The 21803-nt window shown below is 40.3% G+C and overlaps 1 protein-coding gene across 3 annotated transcripts in view; it reads left to right on the top strand.

The window, feature by feature from the left end:
* LOC124151747 (transcription factor Sp9-like) overlaps positions 1-5500 on the top strand; it is a 32796-nt gene extending 27296 nt beyond the window's left edge. For 2 of the 3 annotated variants that reach the window (XM_046524366.2, XM_046524376.2), the window contains exon 2: positions 2674-5500. In XM_046524366.2, coding sequence (XP_046380322.1) covers positions 2674-3948 — 1275 coding nt within the window. In that variant the 3' untranslated portion in view covers positions 3949-5500. The remainder of the gene's footprint in view (positions 1-2673) is intronic. The other variant, XM_046524387.2, reaches the window with a different exon arrangement.
* Positions 5501-21803: the final 16303 nt, after the last annotated feature.

A 21803-nucleotide genomic window follows, 5' to 3' on the forward strand; every position in this document is an offset into this window, starting at 1 on the left:
GTGTTTAAATAAATCACCAGGCCCACCTATGTGATAGCCCTGTAAGGTCTCTGTCAGGGGGGTTCTGTTTCAAGGCTGGGGTAGTCTACCTTACACTAACCCATGGGAGACGATAAGGGTAATATATGCCCCCTAAGATTTTGATTCTTGGGTTAATGCCAGTAATACAGACCCCCTTAGATTGAAGATACCCTGCGTAATACGGTAATGTATATGGTGGTTGGTAGGTGATCCGCCTGCTAATTCGAGTTGGATTTCAACTTGCGAAGCTGGGCCCAGGTTTGGGGACTAGTACTCAAAGATGGCAGTTGGTCTTACCGTTTCATCTTGAACCTAAATGATGGTCAAAGGTCAGCGTATTCTGCCTAAATGTTTTCTATCTATGTCTTATGTTACAATTGGAACTGTAAATCAGTGGAGTGTTGTTAAAATCAGTGCTTTATGTTTATTGTAAACAAACATATGTTCTAAATACTATTGGGTATTTGAGTGTATACTTCGTGTTCAGTTGACACATTTACTTATCTAAGAAAATAAATAAATATGATTATTAAACATATGCTTTTGTTAAAACCGGAATCATACATTGAACTCTGGCTTTAGCAGAGAATTCTTATGTCTATGCAATGGTTTAATACCTTTTCAATTCTTTTGGTAACTTACTCTTTTAAGCAAATGACACAAACGATGTGTGTTTTCAGAGAAAGCAATGTGTATTGCCAATGTGATGACTTATATGCAGTTGATGGAGCAGTTGGTTCTTGAAAATATTATTAATATCAAGTATGTGATCAGGTGTTTGACGATGACCAAGTGTTACCTATAAGAATGCACATTCATCGTGTCAAACGTGTTTTAATGTTATCCAACCAAGACAACAAACTGAACAGATTTGAAACTATTCCTTGGAAACTATTATCTAGTTAGGACATATCTCCTCCACACTACGGGGCAAATAGTGTCGACCTTTCTCAGGTGTTGGATTTTACAGGTGGATAATAGCAGTTTCGGGTGGCGGATCTGGATATTTATGTCTCTCTTTGATCGTTTAACAGTCACAAGGGGGTGGAGAACTGGTTAGACAGAAATTACGGGTAGTTTTTATAACCATGTCGGGGGTCGCAGGATGTAACCTGATTCGGCAGATTCCGTAGGATTTCTCGAGTATTTTAAGTAGAAATGTGCAAAGTAGACATATAATCTAAGCTTGATAATCACTCGGGAAGGACTGACATTTATTCACAACAAATACCATGGATCAGATTTTATTACGCTATTATGAAGTGACGTATTTGTTCATCAACTGGAGATGTAGCTGTTAAGTTTGGCTGAGCGTTTAGTAAGTGGTGACTACATACCACTGTCCGTAGACGATATGAATCGGGGAATCTCGGTTCGTAAATTCAATTTATGATTCGTAAATTAACTTAATGTAGTTTCATGTCAGACATCAACCTGTTCATCACATCTATTTGGTTCGTTAAAGAACATGTTCTTGTGCTCTACATGTACGAAGTTAATTCCTTAATACAATAACATGTTTATTTAGGTAAAGCCACTGTCGTCGACATTTGCGGAGTGTTTGCAATGATTACGGAAAATATAGGGAACCGAACAGTACGTACCCACGGAGATCCGCACCTTGTATATATTTGCGGACTCGTACACAAATGTTGGATAACCAGGCAGCACCCATCCCGGCCTACTGAACTGGATGACTCCAAACCCCAAAAGCATATTCGTACACAATGAAAATTTCTATGATTGAAAACATTATTCGCTTCTATTGTTTTCTGTAACAATGGCCCGTGGATGATATATGACACTGTTAATACTGGGTGTTATTACCCAACAAAAGCTCAAATGCCTAATGCTTAAATCCATATATTACTTCCAATCGCAAGACAGCCACTGGAAGAGGGCGAAGATCACTGATTGTGCAGGACACTAAATGTGTTAATTGGTGCTTAGTAGGGATAATTACCAACTATAAACATGAGCGAAATATGAATTAAATATTTGAAATGTATAATATATTATTTAATGAAATAGATACTCATAATGTTTGAATGTGTGAAAATATTTTTTTATGCTTTAATTGATAATGACTAGCATAAAAGTGTCTATGAAAGTGTATTAAATTAAATGTGCCCAAAATGTATGTTAGAATATGTGAGTTTAGTGCTGTGAATATATGATTATAGATATATCCACGGTCTATGCTAGTTAACGCAAACCAGTTTCAGACATCTTTAATACCGACGTGTTACAGATAGGAAAATAAATGGGTACGGGTTCTCTAAATGTATGCACGAGTCAGCCAAATGAAGTGCGAATGCTCCGAATCAGTTACAGATCGGACGGGAATTTTAGGTACGGATCAGCCATTTTCGGTCGGTACGTCTCTACGTGGGTACTGATAATCTATTATCCAAACTATATTTCCAGTACACATACAGGTGTGATCTGCTTCTTACGAGGTGACATTTCAAAATACTTTGAAACAATATAATAACAGAAATATACCAATGTCAACACAAATCGTCCACCTGATCGTACTGACACTAAATTCCCATTCCTCTGTTGCAATCATGGGGTTATTTGTAGATTATTGTTGATTGGTATTGCAAATTTAAAATGACACTCTCTGAACACTTGCTTCTTTTGTTCCAGGAATCACATCCACTCGGCGGTACGCCTCTCGCCATGTTAGCTGCACAGTGTAATAAAATCAACAACAAAAGTCCACCACCCTTCGCAGACAACCCTCTTGCTAAAGGATTTCATCCCTGGCGGAAGACGGAGGCAGGGGGCGCAACTTCGGGAGCAATAGCCCTGGCGTCTCAGAAAGGCGCTGTCCTGCCAAGTGGCGCGGCAGTATCAACCAACTATCTCAACTACAGCCGTGCGCCATCAACCAACTGTTCCAGTGCTTACACAGACAGTCTTTTCAGCTCTACTAATTCATCCCCGGCGTATGCGCAGTCTGATTCTGCGCATAAGGTGGCACCAGAAACAGCCTTGAGCAGTGTATATTCCAGAATGCACTCATTAGCTGGACATCCATACGACTCTTGGCCATTTAATGTAACAGGGGCACATCCGGCCACGGCGCACACTCTGAAAGCAGCAGAGGTGACCGGAAGTGTCGGTGGCACGTCTGCGTGGTGGGATGTGCACTCAAACGCTGGAAACTGGCTCCAGGATGTATCGGGAACTGCTGGCGCGGCGTTGAGGACCCAACTGGCTTCTAACTACCCCACAGCGGATTATGGACTCACCCATGCCTTGGGTTCGGGAACCAATTCCCTCCTCTCCCCGAGCCAACAAATCCTCCAAGATACGTACACCTACAAATCCATGCTGTCCAGCCAGACCGAGTTGGGTGCAACAAGTGTAACACCATTCTACAGCCGTTCCTCACTCCCAAATCTCTCAAACTCACGTTCCCAACGACGCTATACCGGACGTTCTAACTGCGACTGTCCTAACTGCCAGGAAGCCGACCGGCTTGGACCTGCAGGGGAACATATCCGGAAGCGAAACCTTCACAATTGCCATATTCCAGGATGTGGTAAAATCTACAACAAGTCGTCCCACCTCAAGGCCCACCTTCGCTGGCACACTGGGGAACGACCGTTCGTGTGTAACTGGTTATTCTGTGGCAAACGTTTCACCCGATCTGATGAACTGCAGCGTCACTTGCGCACGCACACTGGCGAGAAAAGGTTCGCGTGCCCAGTGTGCAATAAGAGATTCATGCGCAGTGATCACTTAGCAAAGCACGTTAAAACGCACAGCGAAATGGATGAGGATGGAATGAAGGAATGCAGTGATTCAGAGCTGCAGGACCAGGGTGAGGAGAATACGCCATCCGTCACGTGTTCTATGACGTCACCAGCGGCATTGTCTATAACGAACGATGACACCGACAAGAGACTTCGCTGATGTCATGTGACTTTGTGGATATGCACTCTTTCATTTTTTTCTGTTTTCATGTGATGTTATAACTGCATTGTGTTTGGAGTCCGTCTGCAATATTGTTTAATATGTTTTATTCCTTGATATAAATAGTCAATCTGATGAGTGTTTCTTTTTAATCTTGGAATCTGTCGAATGGATCGATTAAGGAATATCCATTTTGACCAGATGTATATTTAATGGTCGTGGTCACTATGTGTACGTAAGTACATCAGATCTACACATCGTAGCTACGTATCTGCGTATCGATACTTCGGTTCTTTCATTCAAGAACTGATTTAATGGATTGACACATTTGGTCTAGATTTTTCACAGACCATTAAAGGCGGATGTGATTTATGATCTGGTGCCAATGTTCGGGCTAGGTCTAGACGTTGGGTTTGGTGACTTGTGCACAACCAAGATTATTTGTAAACGGCAGGGAACAAACAAACAAAGTGGGTTTTCAAGGACAAGTTGTTGGGACGGCCAGTTGACCAGAGCCGAGTCTCCCTTTAAGTCTCCCTTAAGTCTCCCTTTAAGGGTTTGCGGGACACGGGACACACGGACTCCTAAGCTTAATGTGGTCAATGAATTTACATTGAATACAATACCGACCTGAAGGGATATTCGTACTCTTACCTTCGTTACAAGCTAAATGTGGGCGACAAAACCATAGTGACATACTACCACGAATCATTGTTTATTTCTCACGAATCATTGTTTATTTACCACGAGTCATTGTTTCCTAAGAAAGATGACACAGGTATTCTTCGAGACAGATAAACATGTCTAGATGCAGACAAAGCATATCCTTGATTTCCATTGTTAATATTTTTAATACTCCCAGAAAGATTGACATATCATAGTTTGGTTTTATACTTCAGACCCATTTGGTAAGTGATCCATGCGGACGCATTGCCCTTTTCCAGGTAATACATCCGAATATAAACAATGGGACATAATTAATATCCAATGGCAATTCCTTCGTGCTTTCGGTAAGCTGGACTATTTAACTGGCAACGGTAGTGAGACTGAACGCACATACACTGTTCTATCGAATGAGAGACGTTCTTTTTGTCATTTATGTGTCAGTTCCTTTACGTCTTCGACGCTCAGTCACAATCATGCAGTTAAATATTTAGGCATTATTTCGGTAATGAGTACAGCTCAAATTGTTTATAAAATCGTTACAACAATGTAAATACAAATTAAAACAATTTGCACAATGGTGTTATTTTGTTCCTAGCCCTTTTTTAAAAGATCAACAATACAGCATACCTATGTTTCGGGTTGACACAAGTTTTCAAAAAATTATCAGGAAATTCAGAATTAGTTGCATGTTTGTTAATTCTTTGTCTTCTATATTAAATAAGGCAGCCCTTTTTTAAAAGACATAACATTACATAATTAGTTTGTATCTGCTCTTTTTTAATTTTTTTCAAGCAGTTAACAGTACTCGCATTTAGGGAATTGAAACATTAACTGAAGAGACTTTAGGCTCCATCATCATTTAAATTTAAAATAAACTGGTGGCTGCAGCTGTGATTGTACTGTTGTAGTTGTTCTCTCTCTCTGTGTATATATATATATATATATATATATATATATATATATATATATATATATAAGGTAACATTTATACATATTACATACTGTCTTATTAATATGATATGACACAGAATACATAATTTATCAGAAGCATTAATGTAAACTTGTGGCCCACCTGTTTCTATTTGATGTCCACGCGGGATGACCAAACAAGAAGCTTTACAGTCCGACAAATGGTCGTTAATCTGAAGCAGCTTGCAACCAAAAATGTGTTTCAATAACAATCCCGAGTCATACATATATCACTACATGGATGCATTCTTAGATACTGATAACATGTCTAGTGTCACACCTAGCGTCCAATCATATTTCATGATTAAACTTCGTCAGAACAGGTTTAGTATGTCTGGCATTTTCAGCAGCAAAGCCTATCGCTACGCGATAAGAAAGCATTACCAGATCGAAAATGTACAGACATATTTGTGTAGAAATTCTTTTCATTCTTGACAGGTAACCCACAACGCATTGATTATTTTTTTGTAAGATTAATTGGTCCTAAATGACCACTGTAAAGATGAGTAGACGAATCGTGTGATACATTTATTTATATCTCGGCAATAAGTTATCAGTATGAACAACAACCTATGCTATCGGAGTACAATGGGAAATAGTCAGTTAATACATTATTACCCCCGGTGCTAATTTTAGTTGGCTTTTCCACCAATCAAATTTCACTTTGTTTAGGAATACATCTGTTGAGTTTTTTTCTTTCAATTCATCAGCAGAAAGAAGGAACTTTTATTCAAAGGAGAAAGATTAATATTAAATGATTTCGAGAATCTGAGTGATGGAAAATGTAAAAAGAATCCTGACGAAAATCGTTAATTCTAAGCTAAAACGTTTTTGGGTGTCGAAATGGTTATTGCTATGAGTGAGTGAGTAATGCATATGAATCTTTATGCATATGAATAGGAATTTATGCTTGGATATACTTCAGGTATATCGATTATCTAATATCGTTCAATAATGGCCAAAATGCCAATTCCCTTCCACTGATATACCAACATCAGCTAAAAATAAAGGATATCAGTGAAACCACCTGTTGTGTTTTATCATATTTCTATCGATGCAAAAAGATTCATACTCTCCACAAGACAAGAGGAGGACTTTCCCTTTATTTCGAGCAATATTCCAGCAGTTCCAGCCTTTGGTGTCTACGTTTACAGCTTTTGAGGTTCAATTGACCATGCTCTTATTACGAAGAATTCACAGAGCGTCATACGACTCTTGCCTAAAATTTGATTGATCATGCTTACAGAATTCAAGGTCTTAGGAAAGCGTTCGAACAGTTTTAAGGTACACATGTGAAGAACATTTCCAATTCGTGGCATCAAAATGATGGACAATGCAATTCCCTATTTTAACTTGTACCCTATGTCCCCGGGTTGTTTTAGGTGAACAATTGCACGTGTTTGTGGGGCAGAATACGCTCAACTTTTTAAGAACACCTTGTCTTATCACTATTTGACAGTGTTTCATAAACACATTTTTATGATATCATCGAAATCGTACAATGGTCTCTGCTTTTAGTAGAAATGTCTTATGATTATTGAAAGGGTTTTGTCTCTCTTATATTCAACGTGCGCTGGTCCTGCTTAGAATCCGTGTTTGAATTCCCACACAACTGTGGCGCACATAGCTGCACTGCTAATTGCGGCGTAAAACCTTCTTGTCTCAAACCCCAAAGAATTATGCAAACCTTTTATGCGTATACAAACGTATGACAAACATAAATATTCTTACAGCAAAAGTGATTTGACGTGAACACCACCATAGAACCTTCCTCGCGCAAATCACAATTTATTTTGCAATCACTATTTTGTTATATATGTATAAATATAGAAAAATATAGATTTCTTAAGAAATGCCACTTGAATTCGAAACCACCCTCATAAAAACATATTCACTCAATTGAGGTATGATTTAGTTATATGACCCGGCCTGTAAGTATTCGATTCTGGACCAGACAATCAAGTGATTGATATAATGATCAACGATCCACACCGTCTTAGGACGATGACACGTAATCAACAAACACGTCACCAAGCCTGAACAGTACGGGTTGCTAGGCACTAGTTCTAACCCGGAATTTCATCCTGCAACGAAAGATGTTTTGTTTGTTTGTTTGTTGTTTAACACCTCATTCAGCAATATTCCAGCTATATGACGGCGGCCTGTAAATAATCGAGTTTGGACCAGATTATCCAGTGATTTACTTCACGACCATCGAGCCACGCAATTGGGATCGATGACATGCATCAACCAAGTCAGCGAGCCTGACCACCCGATCCCGTTAGTCGCCTTTCACATGGGTTGCTTAAGACCTGTACTACCCCGGATCTTCATGGGTCCATAGTCCAGTGCATATGATAATGATTTGATATCGTTCAATATTAATCAAATAGCCAATTCCCTTCCACTGATTTACCCACCTGAACTACAGGATACAGGAGACCATGACGAACGCCTCATCTGTTTCATATTTAGATTCAGAGTGACAAAACACTCTCCACAAGACTGCACGATAAGAGGGATAACTTCAACTTTCAAATAGTCAACTTTTCCTTCATGTCGAGTAATATTCCAGCAGCTCCAGCCTTTGGTGTTTACATTTCGCAACTTTTGAGATACAATCGAGCATAATCTACCAAGAATTTCGAGCATGCTCTACCAAGATTTTCAAAGAGCTCACAAGTTGTTTCATCAAGGTTACGTCATTCAAGGCCTCAGTAAAAAAAAGGTTTTTATGGTAAACATGTGGAAGACATTTCCAAATTTGACGCATCAGTAACAAAAAATATGTCCGATGCAATTCCCTGTTTTGTCTTGTACCATATGTTCCCATATTTTGTCAATTCCACTGCATCAGCAACCCTGCAGAGTCCTTCGCTTGGATGAGGTCGGCTGGCCTGAAAAGTGAAACAGAAGGCTTTCTGTTTGCTGCGCAGGACCAGTCACTTCCCACTCGAAACCGTCAATGTGTGATTTTGCATCAAAATGTAGAGATCATGTTATGAATTTAATGAGACTGTCCAACACATTGTCAGTGGATGCCCAGCTTTGGCACAAACACAGTATCTTAAGCGACATGATGGAGTGGCTCGATCATTATTTTAACATCTTCGCCAATGCTTGTGGTTTTGACGCAGAGGTTCTGACAATCTGGGTAATGCAGAAGGCTGCAGTGTTGGGGAGTCTTCACATTCTCAGAAAAGTTCTGGGTGGGTTTGACTAGGCAGCGCTTCCTGGGAGAAGTCCCATTCGCTGTCTGGGCTGCGCGTAGAGGGGGCAAGGGCCCTGAGCTGATGATGAGCCTAACCAGCCTGACTGTGCCAGGATCACCCAAACCCTCCTTGCTGCATTTTTTAAATTTTAATCTGTAAATAATAATAATAATAATAATAATAATAACTGATCGACCTTCTATCTGCATGGATGTGCACTAATGAAAATATCAGCTCGTGTTTTATTTGGTCAAGCATTATCTTATTTTGTTACAACATGTAGAAACAGGCTTAGATTTAAAACATTTTCTCTATTTGAGGGCCAATGATTACGGAAACATTGGGTACAAGTTTATTATAACTGTACGAACAAATCTACGTGATATTTCTTAATAACTGTCAAATGTGAATGATTCATGGATTTTATCCACAAACAAATTGTAAAGTGTTACTTTTACACACTGCACGCATGTATATTACGTTGGGTGGTTGGTGTGTTGTTCAACGCCACACTCAGCAATATTTCAGCTATATGACGGCGGTCTGTAAATAATCGAGTCTGGTCCAGACACTCCAGTGATTGATATCAGGAGCATCGAGCCACGCAATTGGGAAACAATGGCATGCATCAACCAAGTCAGCGAGTCTGACCACCCGATCCCGTTTGTCGCCTCTCTCGACAAGCAGTCTCCTTTTACAGCAAGCATTGGTTGCAGAAAAAAACTACTGACCCCGGATCGTCACGGGTCTGTATATTACGACATCTACCAGCGTCAACACTCAACCCCAAGTTGCTACATCTGGATTTAGAAGAGATTTAAATTATTCATAATAAATTTAGAGATGAAAGGTGCATACTAGCATGTATTACTAATAGTAGTAGTAGTACCTTGAAGTCTCTTTTTGGTACTATTAGATGCATACCATGACTATTATAGATTACCTGACAGTTGTCATAATTGTGATAAAAAAGACAATGATCATGTTTACTTTGTAAAATAGGTAATATCACGGAGGTCCATCCATGGTACGACTCATGGAAAATGATCTGTGATATTGCTGAAATTTTGCTAAAAGCGGCGTAAAACCATACTCACTCACTCACTTCTGGTTTTACGATATTTGGTTTATGTGAGGCACCAATAAGTTCACTGACTTACCTATTTCACAAAGTAAACATGATCATTGTCTTTTTTATCACAATTAATAATATGACAATTGTCAGATAATCTACAACAGTCACGGTAAAAAAATGCAACAAAAAGGGTTTGGGTGATCCTGGCACAGTCAGGCTGGTTAGGCTCATCATCAGCTCAGGGCCCTTGCCCCCTCTACACGCAGCCCAGGCAGCGAATGGGACTTCTCCAAGGAAGCGCTGCCTAGTCAAACCCACCCAGAATTTTTTCTGAGAATGTGAAGACTCCCTAAACTGCAGCCTTCTGCATTACCCAGATAGTCAGAAGTGCTGCGCATTCCTGCTAGCAAACCCGGGTACTCTCCCGATGTCCGTCAACAGATTGGGAGGTACCAACCCTAAGGCACCGAGAACATCGAGGACAACTTGGTACTTGGGATGCAAGCGTGACATTTTGAAAGCGAGGTCCGCATATTTGCCATGTATTTCCTCAATCTTGTCAATCAGATTAGTGTCAAAGGGGACAGAACATTCAATGATATAAATGATTTCATTGGATTTATCAAAACGGACAAGATCAGGTTTGTTGGCCTGGATACGCCTGAGGCTGTCAATGGGCCTATTCCAAAGAGTTTTGTATTGATCATTTTCCATGACGCCCTCTACATATTCCGGGTCGTACCATGGATGGACCTCCGTGATATTGCTGGTATATTGCTAAAAGCGGCATAAAACCACTCACTCACTCACTCACTCACTTACGATATTTGGTTTATGTGAGGCACAAGGAATGGGCTTCACACATTGTGCACATGTGGGGAATCGAACACGGGTCTTCGGCGTGACGAGCAGACGCTTTAACCACTAGGCTACCCCACCGTCCCTAAAACCAGAAATGTGATCATGAACCAAACACGGAAGGACCTGGTTTAGTTCACTGCATAAATCGAAATGCCTTGTATCAGGCAGGACATATTTTTGACAGTCTATTGTTATAAAACCAAGAGTCACAGTGAAATCTTGAAAAAAGACTGAATTAGATGCCATTGCGGCATAAACTGGTTCCACTGTTAGTACGCGACGCAAACCAAGCGTGATTTAGTTTAGGTAGACAGGAATCCAGTCTATTTGCGGCAGGTCGAGTTTTGCTTACAGCAAAAGTTAATCAGAGTAGCGCCGCAGCGTTCGTTGAAATATGACGTTACTGCATTGTAACCTTCCTGACGTCATAGTATATGATGTCATCAAAGGAATGTAACTGCACGTTAAAATTGAGGGAAATACTTAAATGCGCACGTTTATATCCATTTGCTTAAAAATGTACTCACTAACATGGAGAAATTATTATGTTTTCGTAAAGATGAACGTTTTATTCATGTAGAGTTAAAAATAATTTTAAAAAGTTAAATACTATTAATTATACTTTCATGGAAAGACGATGTGAGAGTTACCTTTATACCATCATAGTAAATTTTGAATTTAATAGTGAATTTGGCGCAATAGTGACCATGTGCGCCTTTATTTATTGTTTGGTGAGATCAAATAACAAGGATTTACGTACTCTGAAAACAGGCCAGTGGACATCCTTAAGTGTTGACAGTGGAAACACACATCCCAAGGTCCCAGTATGGCATCTGGACCAAAACACAAACATACACTGCGATCAAAACTTCACAATATATTCATTACGTTCATGTGGGCTTTTCAAACATCGTGTAAACGCCAAACTCATTTTGTTGTATGAAAGGTAAATTCAAGACGCTCAACCCATACTTACTGTTGACAGATCTTCAAGAAGATGGCCAGTAAAGTTTACTCTTTTGATTACCTACTTATTACCATGAACTATGCCAAACAACTCCAAGTTACTTGCCGATATCTTCATCAGTACCTAACAGCGGCAAATGAGAGGGCAACCCCTTCGGGGAGGGTTGTGAGATGAAGAGACGCCTAATATCTCCTGACTGCCATACAAGCCTCGGGATAAGCGCCCAACAAGATTGCTTTAGCCCATTGTGTTAAAAGTCGCACTAGTAAACCGTGGTTGATATCTGACGGTTAAATTAAAACCTTCGTCGCCTGAATGTATCATTAGGGAGCGATGATTATATTAATTTGTACTATTGTCTCTTAACTATAGGACAGGTGTGAAACACACTGGGTGAAAGGATTGCTCCCTTAACAATAGCGACACTATGGTGAGGCTCGAACCTTGTGCCAAAAAACGAGATTAATTCTTCGCCTTTTATTCTCCCATTGAACAGATTCGGGGGCTAATGGCAGTAATAGGCGCTCGGACTGCCGACAACCCCCGGCTATTGAGTCTATCAAAGGTTTAAGAGAGGCGATTGAGGACGGCCTTGTTCACATCAACAATACCCCACGAGCATGAATCGTTGGCGGAGAATTAGCTTGGTGGTGGGCGGCGGTGTCTATTAACAAAATAGGATTAGAGTAAATACGTCTGCATGGGCACGCACCAGGGGAAAGCTGTTGACCAATATTTAAAGGTTGAAATTAGGATTTAAAATATGAAATTGAGGAGTATTACCGGCTATTGTCGGCAATGTTTGACGTTTGGATAAATTTGATCAGTCACTGCGTTCTTGCTACAGCAAATGAATGAAAACAAAATGTAAGTATCGTAATTACAACCAACAAAGTTATATGCTTAATATTAGTCAGTTACCTTGTTCGAGGAATGTTTCCGTCAATATCCACATAGGGACATACATACATACATGTACATACATACATACATACATACATACATACATACATACATACATCGTTTTGCAAAATCATAACCTGTGTTCATCTCTCAACTGATCACATAAGTTCGTTTCAGGTGTTTCGGTTAATCCTTTGATCGACGATGTTTGCAACTAAACAGACAATTCCTCTCTTGCTTGCGCTGCCACGTGCATCAACAGGTAATCCATTCAACACATCGGGCCTGGATTTATAACCCAATCTTACAATAAATCATAACCACAGACACGAGAAATGTCAAATGCGAAGCGCTGACTTCTTTAGATCTTTGTTGAGTTGATTAGTCGTACGTTCACATGTTGAAGTCATAAGATTTACAAAATAACTGAAAGATGGATTAGTGAAACGTTGCGCAAGGTAGCGCGTTCTGAATATTTTTGGCAAACTAACGAGCAAAGGTATGAATTTTCGACATAATCCAATCCAAAATGATCACAATATCTACATAGACGTTCTTAAACTTAAACCACAACGGAAAAGAGACATCCTGTAAGGTTAACAGTCAATGTTCTTTTAAGTACGTTCGTGTAAGAGCTTATATAAAAGTTGAACTGGCTTGGAGTTTAGTTTTAAGAAATATATTGCTATGCCATTCTTGAAAGTTACAGTCCAGTCTGTCCATTCAAGTTTAAGTTGAGACAGAAACATTGTTGAATTTCCAACATCGTGTATGATACATATCCAAATCCGTATTTGAAAACAATGTTCTTGGTGTTAGTACTAGGGGCGTTCAATAAGCTTTGCAACTTCAATATAAGACCTATTAATATTAATATTAATATTAATATTAATACCACTTTTATAGAAATCCGCAGATCGGCCCTCTAACCACGCCTCTTTGGCATTCTTTATGTCCTCGTCACCCTGGAAGCGTCTTCCACGTAGGGCAGATTTCATTTGCCGGAACAGGAAATAGTCACTGGGGGCTAAGTCTGTAGGGTGAGTGATTTGAAAGCTTGAAGGACAAAATGGAATAAGTGTATTGAAGTGAATGGAGATTATATTGAAAAATAAAAGTGCAAAAGATATTCTGCGACTTGTTCTTATATTGAAGTTGCAAAACTTATTGAACGCCCCTCGTAGCCCAAGATATACAACCTACTTCATCCAGCCCATATAGCATTAAGTACGTTTGTTTAGGTAATCGATAAGTGTTTATAGAAAGTAGTTTTATCCGATATTTTATATTCTTGATGATAGCTCTAATAGTCATTAACTGAGCATCAAGTGAATGAGTGAGTGAGTGAGTCCGGGGGATACCGGAAATTGGCTTCACACATTGTGCCCACGTCGGGAATCGAACCCGGGTCTTCGGCGTGACGAGCGAACGCTTTTAACCACTAGGCTACCCGAGCGCCCCTCTTCAAGTGAATGACGACAAATACACTGGTGTTTTGTTATGCAATATGCCTGAACAATGAGGGACCTTGTTGTTGTGAGTATATGAACTGAACGTCATTGTTGCAAAAATAATTCGTACACGTACTTGCTGTATACTGAAAACACAATTGCACATACACATTTACACACGCTGACGGATCTCGCAAGGCGAAAGGTTATAGTAGGAATAATCAAATCAAATGTAAGGATTCAAGGGGATTTCCCAGTTGCCCTCTCACTTAAGAGCCGTGTAGAATTTGCTGCTGCTTGATCAAGATCTTAGATGTATTGACGTTGAGCAATGGTGAGTGCATCACCTTTTCAAGGCACCTTGCAGGGATGGGGATTGTCCTAGTTTCTGTTTTTCTAGCATTTGAGGGTCTTGCGGTTGTTCCGAGTTCATAGTGTGTAGAATTTGGAAGAGATGGGTTTGTTCAAGTAGATATTGCTCACAATTGGCAGAATAGTTGGTTTAAAGATGCGTTGGTGCACATTTCACCAAAATTGTACAGATCTTTGAAAGATTCTTGGGAGTTCCTCTTACATTAATCCTAGATGGCTCCACATGCCTTGAACACTGATCATAACGACTCGCACTCACTCAATCAACATCAATTATCTGGGGTATTTAATTTATATCTCCGTTCTATTATGATAAATACCCTGGAGTGACTGAGTAAGTTGGGTTTAACTCCGCTTGAACAGCATTCCAGTTATATCACGGCGTGTCAGCTTAAACCTAATGTGTTGCAGGTCTCAGATGTTTACCACTTTGGTTTGTTCGTTTGTTGTTTAACGCCGCACTCAACAATATTCCAGCTATGTGACGGCAGTCTGTAAATAATAATCGGGTCTGGCCCAGACAATCCAGTGATTGACATCATAAGCATCATGAACCACGCAATTTGGATCGATGACATGCATCAACCAAGTCAGCAAGCCTGGCCACTCGATCCCGTTAGTCGCCTCTTACGACAAGCATAGTCGCCTGTTACGGCAAGCATGTGCCAGTTTGGTGAAACCACGCTGCTAGTGCTGGCACATAACATAGCATTCATTATGACCAAGACAGATCGTTATGAGATTTACCAAGGACATCTGAATGCATGAATTAAAGGGACGCCATAAATCTCTCGTTTCCTGTTATTGACGTTCGTAATGCGACAGCCGTACGATGCAGACTGCAGACAGTTGGGTCAGTTGACAGTGTGATCAGATGTCAGTGTCGCAGGTATTTTGAACCACGCTGGCTGAGTTTTCTGCCACACTTTTGGATGGGGTCATCTTACCGGGACAAGGAAGTTAACTGACTATAAAAGTCCAGTTTCCACCCTTGCCGAACTTGGCTGCAATTACGGTGTTATATTTTGGCTGGATTAACGAGTCTATGCATGGTCCAATCAAAATCACGAAATCGACATCAGGTTCGTAAACAACATGCAGATATCGGTCGACTGTAGGATTTGCAATGGATGTGTACCGTCAACTGGGCGTCGACAGACATTTTCCGAATGTTTTCAATCAAGGTGCCCGCACGATCGGATGCACGTCGCGAAGTAAGACCCGTTTTATTACACTATATGTCATGATCATTGATAAGATCGTCTTTTTGTTTGAAGCAAATGCAAGTGATATGAGAGGTGGAATCTGACTGGTCAATAGGAGGGCATAGAAGGGACATAACTCGTAGTAGCCACAGGTGGTGCTACGATCAAGCCCAGAAATTCCAGCCCAGTTCGGCAAGGGTGGAAACTGGAATTTTTGAGTCAGTTAACGCCCTTGCCTCGGGAAGATGGGATTGGGTTGGCTGCTCTTGGAACACGCTCAGACGTTACACCAGAGAACTACTCTTGTATTTCAGTACAAGAACACCTTTCTGAATGAGTGAGTGAGTTTAGTTTTACGCAACCTGGATAGTATTTCAGTTAAATCACGGCGTGTCGGCTTAAAGTGGGATGTATCCCGTAGTTATAGTGATGCATGTCGAAAATGTTCACCATTTCGGTGAAAGGCAAGAGTACGAATGTGGTTCAGGCAAACCAAGTATCATAATCAGGTATTCGACCTATAATGCGGATACTGGCACAATCAGAATTCGAAACTTTGCATAGCAAATCCTAACACCACAGACAAATGCGCCTTTTATTACAGTGAATAGAGGTTTAATTGTAATTACTTGGCTTACGAATCCACTGACCCGACTTTTCACAAATATGGAATCATTTCAAATTTCAGATTGCAAACAAGTTCCCTTCAGTTGGACAAAAGCGAGCGTGTGAGGGAGTGAGTGCTGCTAAACGCCTAGGTGGTCAAAGGTGGTCCAGTGGTATAAGGTGGTATTCGCTGTGCACAATCGTGACCTTCAGGCGTACCACATATTATTGACCGTTGGTTCGAATCAGGGACTGTGTTTATGGATGTGTCAGAAACAATACCCATGCTTGTGGGCTACACAAAAGTGCACCCGTGAAGATCCGGGTCAGAATAGGTCTTCAGCAACCCATGCTTGCCGTAAAAGGCGACTATGCTTGTCGTAAGAGGCGACTAACGGGATCGGGTGGTCAGGCCCGCTGACTTGGTTGATGCATGTAATCGTATCCCATTTGCGTGGATCGATGCTCATGATATCAATCATTGGATTGTCTGGTCCAGACTCGTTTATTTTGTTGGCAAATTGATGAGTGTGGCGTTAAGCAACAAACAAAACAAGCAAAAGTAATTGAAAGAGGAAATTCGATGATAAATGAGAATGTACGTACTGTGTGTAAACAACAAGCAAACAAACACCAAAGTTGTAAACGACTCACTTCGGGTTTTCCTCCCACATGTGATATAATAGGAATAATGTCAAAACTGACGTTAACCCAAACGCATTCTCACCCACTCACAATATCACGACGCCATGCAATGCATCAAGTCAGGAACAGGCATGCAGGGAGTTGATACCGTGAACACGATGCAGTTGCAGAGCCTCACCGTAAGGCATGTGGTTCTGGGAACATCCCCCCGAATAACTAGGAGGGCATGTAATGCCGGTCAGATTTAATTGTACAGTGTCCGGACAAACCGGGGTTCTTTGTATCGGGTAACTGGTGACGAGTGCCACCGCTGGGGCAGGATGCGCTGACCTTTTCGCGAATAACTGGCATCATTCCTATTTGATAGTGATTCATGAACACATGCTTTCGATATAGTCAGAATTGTACAATGGCTTATGATTATGGAAATGGTTTTGTCGCTTTAAGATCCGGAATAGAATAGGTCTCCAGCAACCCATGCTTGCTGTAAAAGGCGACTATGCTTGTCGTTAAAGGCGACTAACGGGATCGGGTGGTCAGGCTCGCTGACATGGTTGATGCATGATATCAATCACTGGATTGTCTGGTCCAGACTCGATTATTTACAGACTGCCGTCACATAGCTGGAATATTGCTGAGTGCGGCGTAAAACAACAAACCAAACCAATCCAATGTGCAGCGTCTGTAGGAAATGAAATTACAGTGGGCGATCACTGATATTTTTGAAGTTCTCTGAAAATCACGCGATACATTTTTAAAACTTTGGGATATTTTAGGCTTGGAGATCTGACTGAAACCTTCACTGATCAAGGTCATAATTCGGAAGCTTAAGTTAAGCCATGTTTTTCACGCATTCTGTTTACGTTGACTTCATTAAATTTCATAACTTAGAAATCGATATCCAAATAAATGAATTTTAATATAGGGTTAGCGTTATACGCATCACATATTGTCCACACCTTACCTTGATAGTTATGTAGTTTTCCATTCTGACCATGACCCCGCGGATCTGGAGAAGGTCGGAGAGCATTCCAATTATGTTGACGTTTTTAAAGAATCAAGGAAACATGCATCACTTATTTTATATTTTTGTTAGTGACGTGTTTTCAACAAAAACAGCTGTTGACTGCCTATTCTTGGCTTACGAGAAATGCATCCATAATTATTTCCATTCCTTGTTTATGTAAGTGCTTCCCATTCGTTTTCAAAGAGCTGTATCCGATCTTGAATGCAACCAATCTTCTCAACTGCAGACCAAAATGTCCCGTTCAACTGCAGACCAAAATGCCCCGCCCCGCCCCACAACACCCTGTAAGCCAAGTTTGCTACTTTAATCAACTCGTGTATCTGATCGCTTGTATGTGACGGCAGCGTAGTGGGGCCACGGTGATTTTTTTTGTCTAAGTATCTCCTTCGTAGGACTTAGTATCTCCTACGTAGGGCTTACTATCTCCTACGTAGGACTTATTATCTCCTACGAAGGACTTACTATCTCCTACGTAGGACTTATTATCTCCTACGTAGGACTTACTATCTCCAACGTAGGACTTAGTATGGTCTAGAATAACTATCTCCTACGTAGGACTTAGTATATCCTACGTAGGACTTAGTATCTCCTACGTAGGACTTACTGTCTCCTACGTAGGACTTAGTATGGCCTAGAATTACTATCTCCTACGTAGGACTTAGTATCTCCTACGTAGGACTTACTGTCTCCTACGTAGGACTTAGTATGGACTAGAATTACTATCTCCTACGTAGGACTTAGTATCTCCTACGTAGGACTTAGTATCTCCCACGTAGGACTTACTTTCTCCTACGTAGGTCTTACTATCTCCTACGTAGGACTAAGTATGGCCTAGAATTACTATCTCCTACGTAGGACTTAGTATGGACTAGAATTACTATCTCCTACGTAGGACTTAGTATCTCCTACGTAGGACTTAGTATCTCCCACGTAGGACTTACTTTCTCCTACGTAGGTCTTACTATCTCCTACGTAGGACTAAGTATGGCCTAGAATTACTATCTCCTACGTTGGACTTAGTATCTCCTACGTAGGACTTAGTATCTCCCACGTAGGACTTACTATCTCCTACGTAGGTCTTACTATATCCTACGTAGGACTTAGTATGGCCTAGAATTACTATCTCCTACGTAGGACTTAGTATGGACTAGAATAACTATCTCCTACGTTGGACTTAATATCTCCTATGTAGGAGATAGGAAGTCCTACGTAGGAGATATAAAGTCATACGAAGGAGATATTAAGTTCTACGTAGGAGATACTAAGTCCTACGTAGGAGATAGTAATTCTAGGCCATACTTAGTCCTACGTAAGAGATAGTAAGTCCTACGTAGGAGATAGTAAGTCCTACATAGGAGATACTAAGTCCTACGTAGGAGATAGTTATTCTAGACCATACTAAGTCCTACGTTGGAGATAGTAAGTCCTACGTAGGAGATAGTAAGTCCTACGTAGGAGATACTAAATCCTACGTAGGAGATTCTTAGCCAAAAAAAAATTCACAGTGGCCCTACTGCGCTTCCGTAGTATGTCCTTTGATGTAACATAACAGTTCTATTTCCGACAACCACATAACGTTGTAAAAAAACTAATGAACGCGTTCATTATATTTACAGAATGAAATAAACAGGATATTTGTCTTTGCTTCTGATATAACGTTCTTGAGGCATTGAGTGAACTGAAAATATCTAATCGAGTCACGAGATGTTATATACATGTTACTTCACAAGAAATAAGCCAAATGTTCTTTCTTCATAGATGTTTTATCTTTCTTAGTTCTGACAAAGAGTGTGATTTCACTCGAGTGTATATCTATATATTTTACTTGAAAAAGACGACGTATGCAATTTACCTTCTTTCTGTTTGACAGTTCATATCATTACCAGAAAGTCGTTGCGAATTCTTAATTAAACGGAACATAATCCCACTAATGAAAATTAGACACTTTGAAATTAAGTGAAATATCCCAATACACATTCTCCATGTCACTGAGGAAGTTTTCCTGACAAGTATGATGAGCTACAATTCTACATTGCTCATCGCTTTTATAACTGATATAAAAGAGTGAGTGAGTATTGTTTTACGCCGCTTCTAGCAATATTCCAGCAATATAACGGCGGGGGACACCAGACATGGGCTTCATACATTGTACCCAAGTGGGGCATCGAGCCCGGGTCTTCGGCATGACGAGTGAACACTTTAACCACTAGGCTACCCCACCGCCCCAGATATTAAATAAGAAGAGTTAATCGCTCGAGTGTGTTTTGAGCTGAATAATACCTATCGTATTTAGCTAACCTTAGCTCTGTTCTTTACTCGACACGATGATACTGATACCGATGTAAGTAAAAGCGACGAAGCGCTTTCCATATTCGTGAGACATCTTTGATGCATGTCATCGATCCCAATCACGTGGATCGATGCTCATGATATTATTCACTGGATTGTCTGGTCCAGACTCGATTATTTACAGACGGCCGTCATATAGCTGGAATATTGCTGAGTGCGGCGTTAAACGACAAACGAAACCAAACTAAACCAAACTGATTATATCATAGGCATGTGTTATCTTCAAACTATTGAGGACATAAGCCATCAATATAATATTTATGTGGCCCAACAGGCGATAAGGGACTTTATGGGAGCTGGGATACAGTTGTGCTGTGACGTCATAAAGAAAGACGTTTGATGTCAACTTATTTCCTTATAAATCGCCATGTGTGCCAAACTGTTTTATTTTTATCTCGTCAGTTCGTAATGTAATAAAAATATTATTTAAAAAAAATTCAGCATACATTTCTACTTTCAACTAATCAGACGTAATATTTAAAAACTGCAATCATAAAATAAAACAGTTACAAGTCAGAAAATGAGTACAAATGTTTGATGATATTTATCTCTATAATAAATATGAATTGAAGGTAATGAAATTTATCATATGATGGGTAGTTTTCTCGGCAGCATAAAGCCAACGGATAATAACGATATCCGTTTGGGTCATATGCGGATAGAGATGCAAATATCAAAGGTCAAGTAGGGACTACTTTCACTGTTTATAAACAAACATGGCGTCGCCCTCGTCATTCGGCGATCGAGTCAGAGTTTAGCATCGGGAATGTGGATAAACTACAGGGATAATTGCTATCATTATCAAAAGAACAGTCTAATATACTGAAAATCAGTGTCTAACTGTGACGTAGCTAAGGCATTTTATAAGTTTTGGCAACTTTGGAGATATAAATTTCGAAACAATTTTGCGAGGGCACGAGGTCTAGCCAAGCGGGATCAGTAGCCATATCTGTGCTTGTAGACCTCTGAGGCTTGAAACCTTCTCCACAAATTAAAAAAATTGGATTTGGCCGAAATATGTTTGAATTGTTACCTTGTTTTGTTTTGTCGCTGTGTGTACATCTGACTACACTTCTTAACGGTATGACAGGACAGACCGACTGTCAACAACGTCTAAACGTGGCCGTGACGTCTCACAGACAATGGTTAGAGTAGCTTCCCTTGACAAAGGCAATTAAAAACAATTGTTGTTTTGCGTATATGTTGCTTCGTCACTGTATAAGAAACAGATTTCAGTTCGAACTATATTGGCTTCTGTCACTGTCCGACTGACACATCACTTACCCTGTGACGTAATTAATAATATAACAATATGAATGTGCGCATTCCAGGAAAACTGTAATGTTTGTGAGAGAGGGAAAGCGATTTTGAAGCACAGAATTAAAGAATGACACTATATGATGAAGAGGTTATCACGCTTGTGTGTTTGGGGATGGTAAATATCCTGTATTAGGAATAAACACTATGTATTTAGCTCGCCAAGGCTCGCTAAATACAATGTTTATAACTAATGCAGGATATTTACCATCCCCAAACACACTCGCGTG

This window comes from Haliotis rufescens, unplaced genomic scaffold (genome assembly GCF_023055435.1).
Source record: "Haliotis rufescens isolate VD_foot unplaced genomic scaffold, xgHalRufe1.0.p SCAF_4, whole genome shotgun sequence".
In the NCBI taxonomy this organism is placed as follows: Eukaryota; Metazoa; Mollusca; class Gastropoda; order Lepetellida; family Haliotidae; genus Haliotis; species Haliotis rufescens.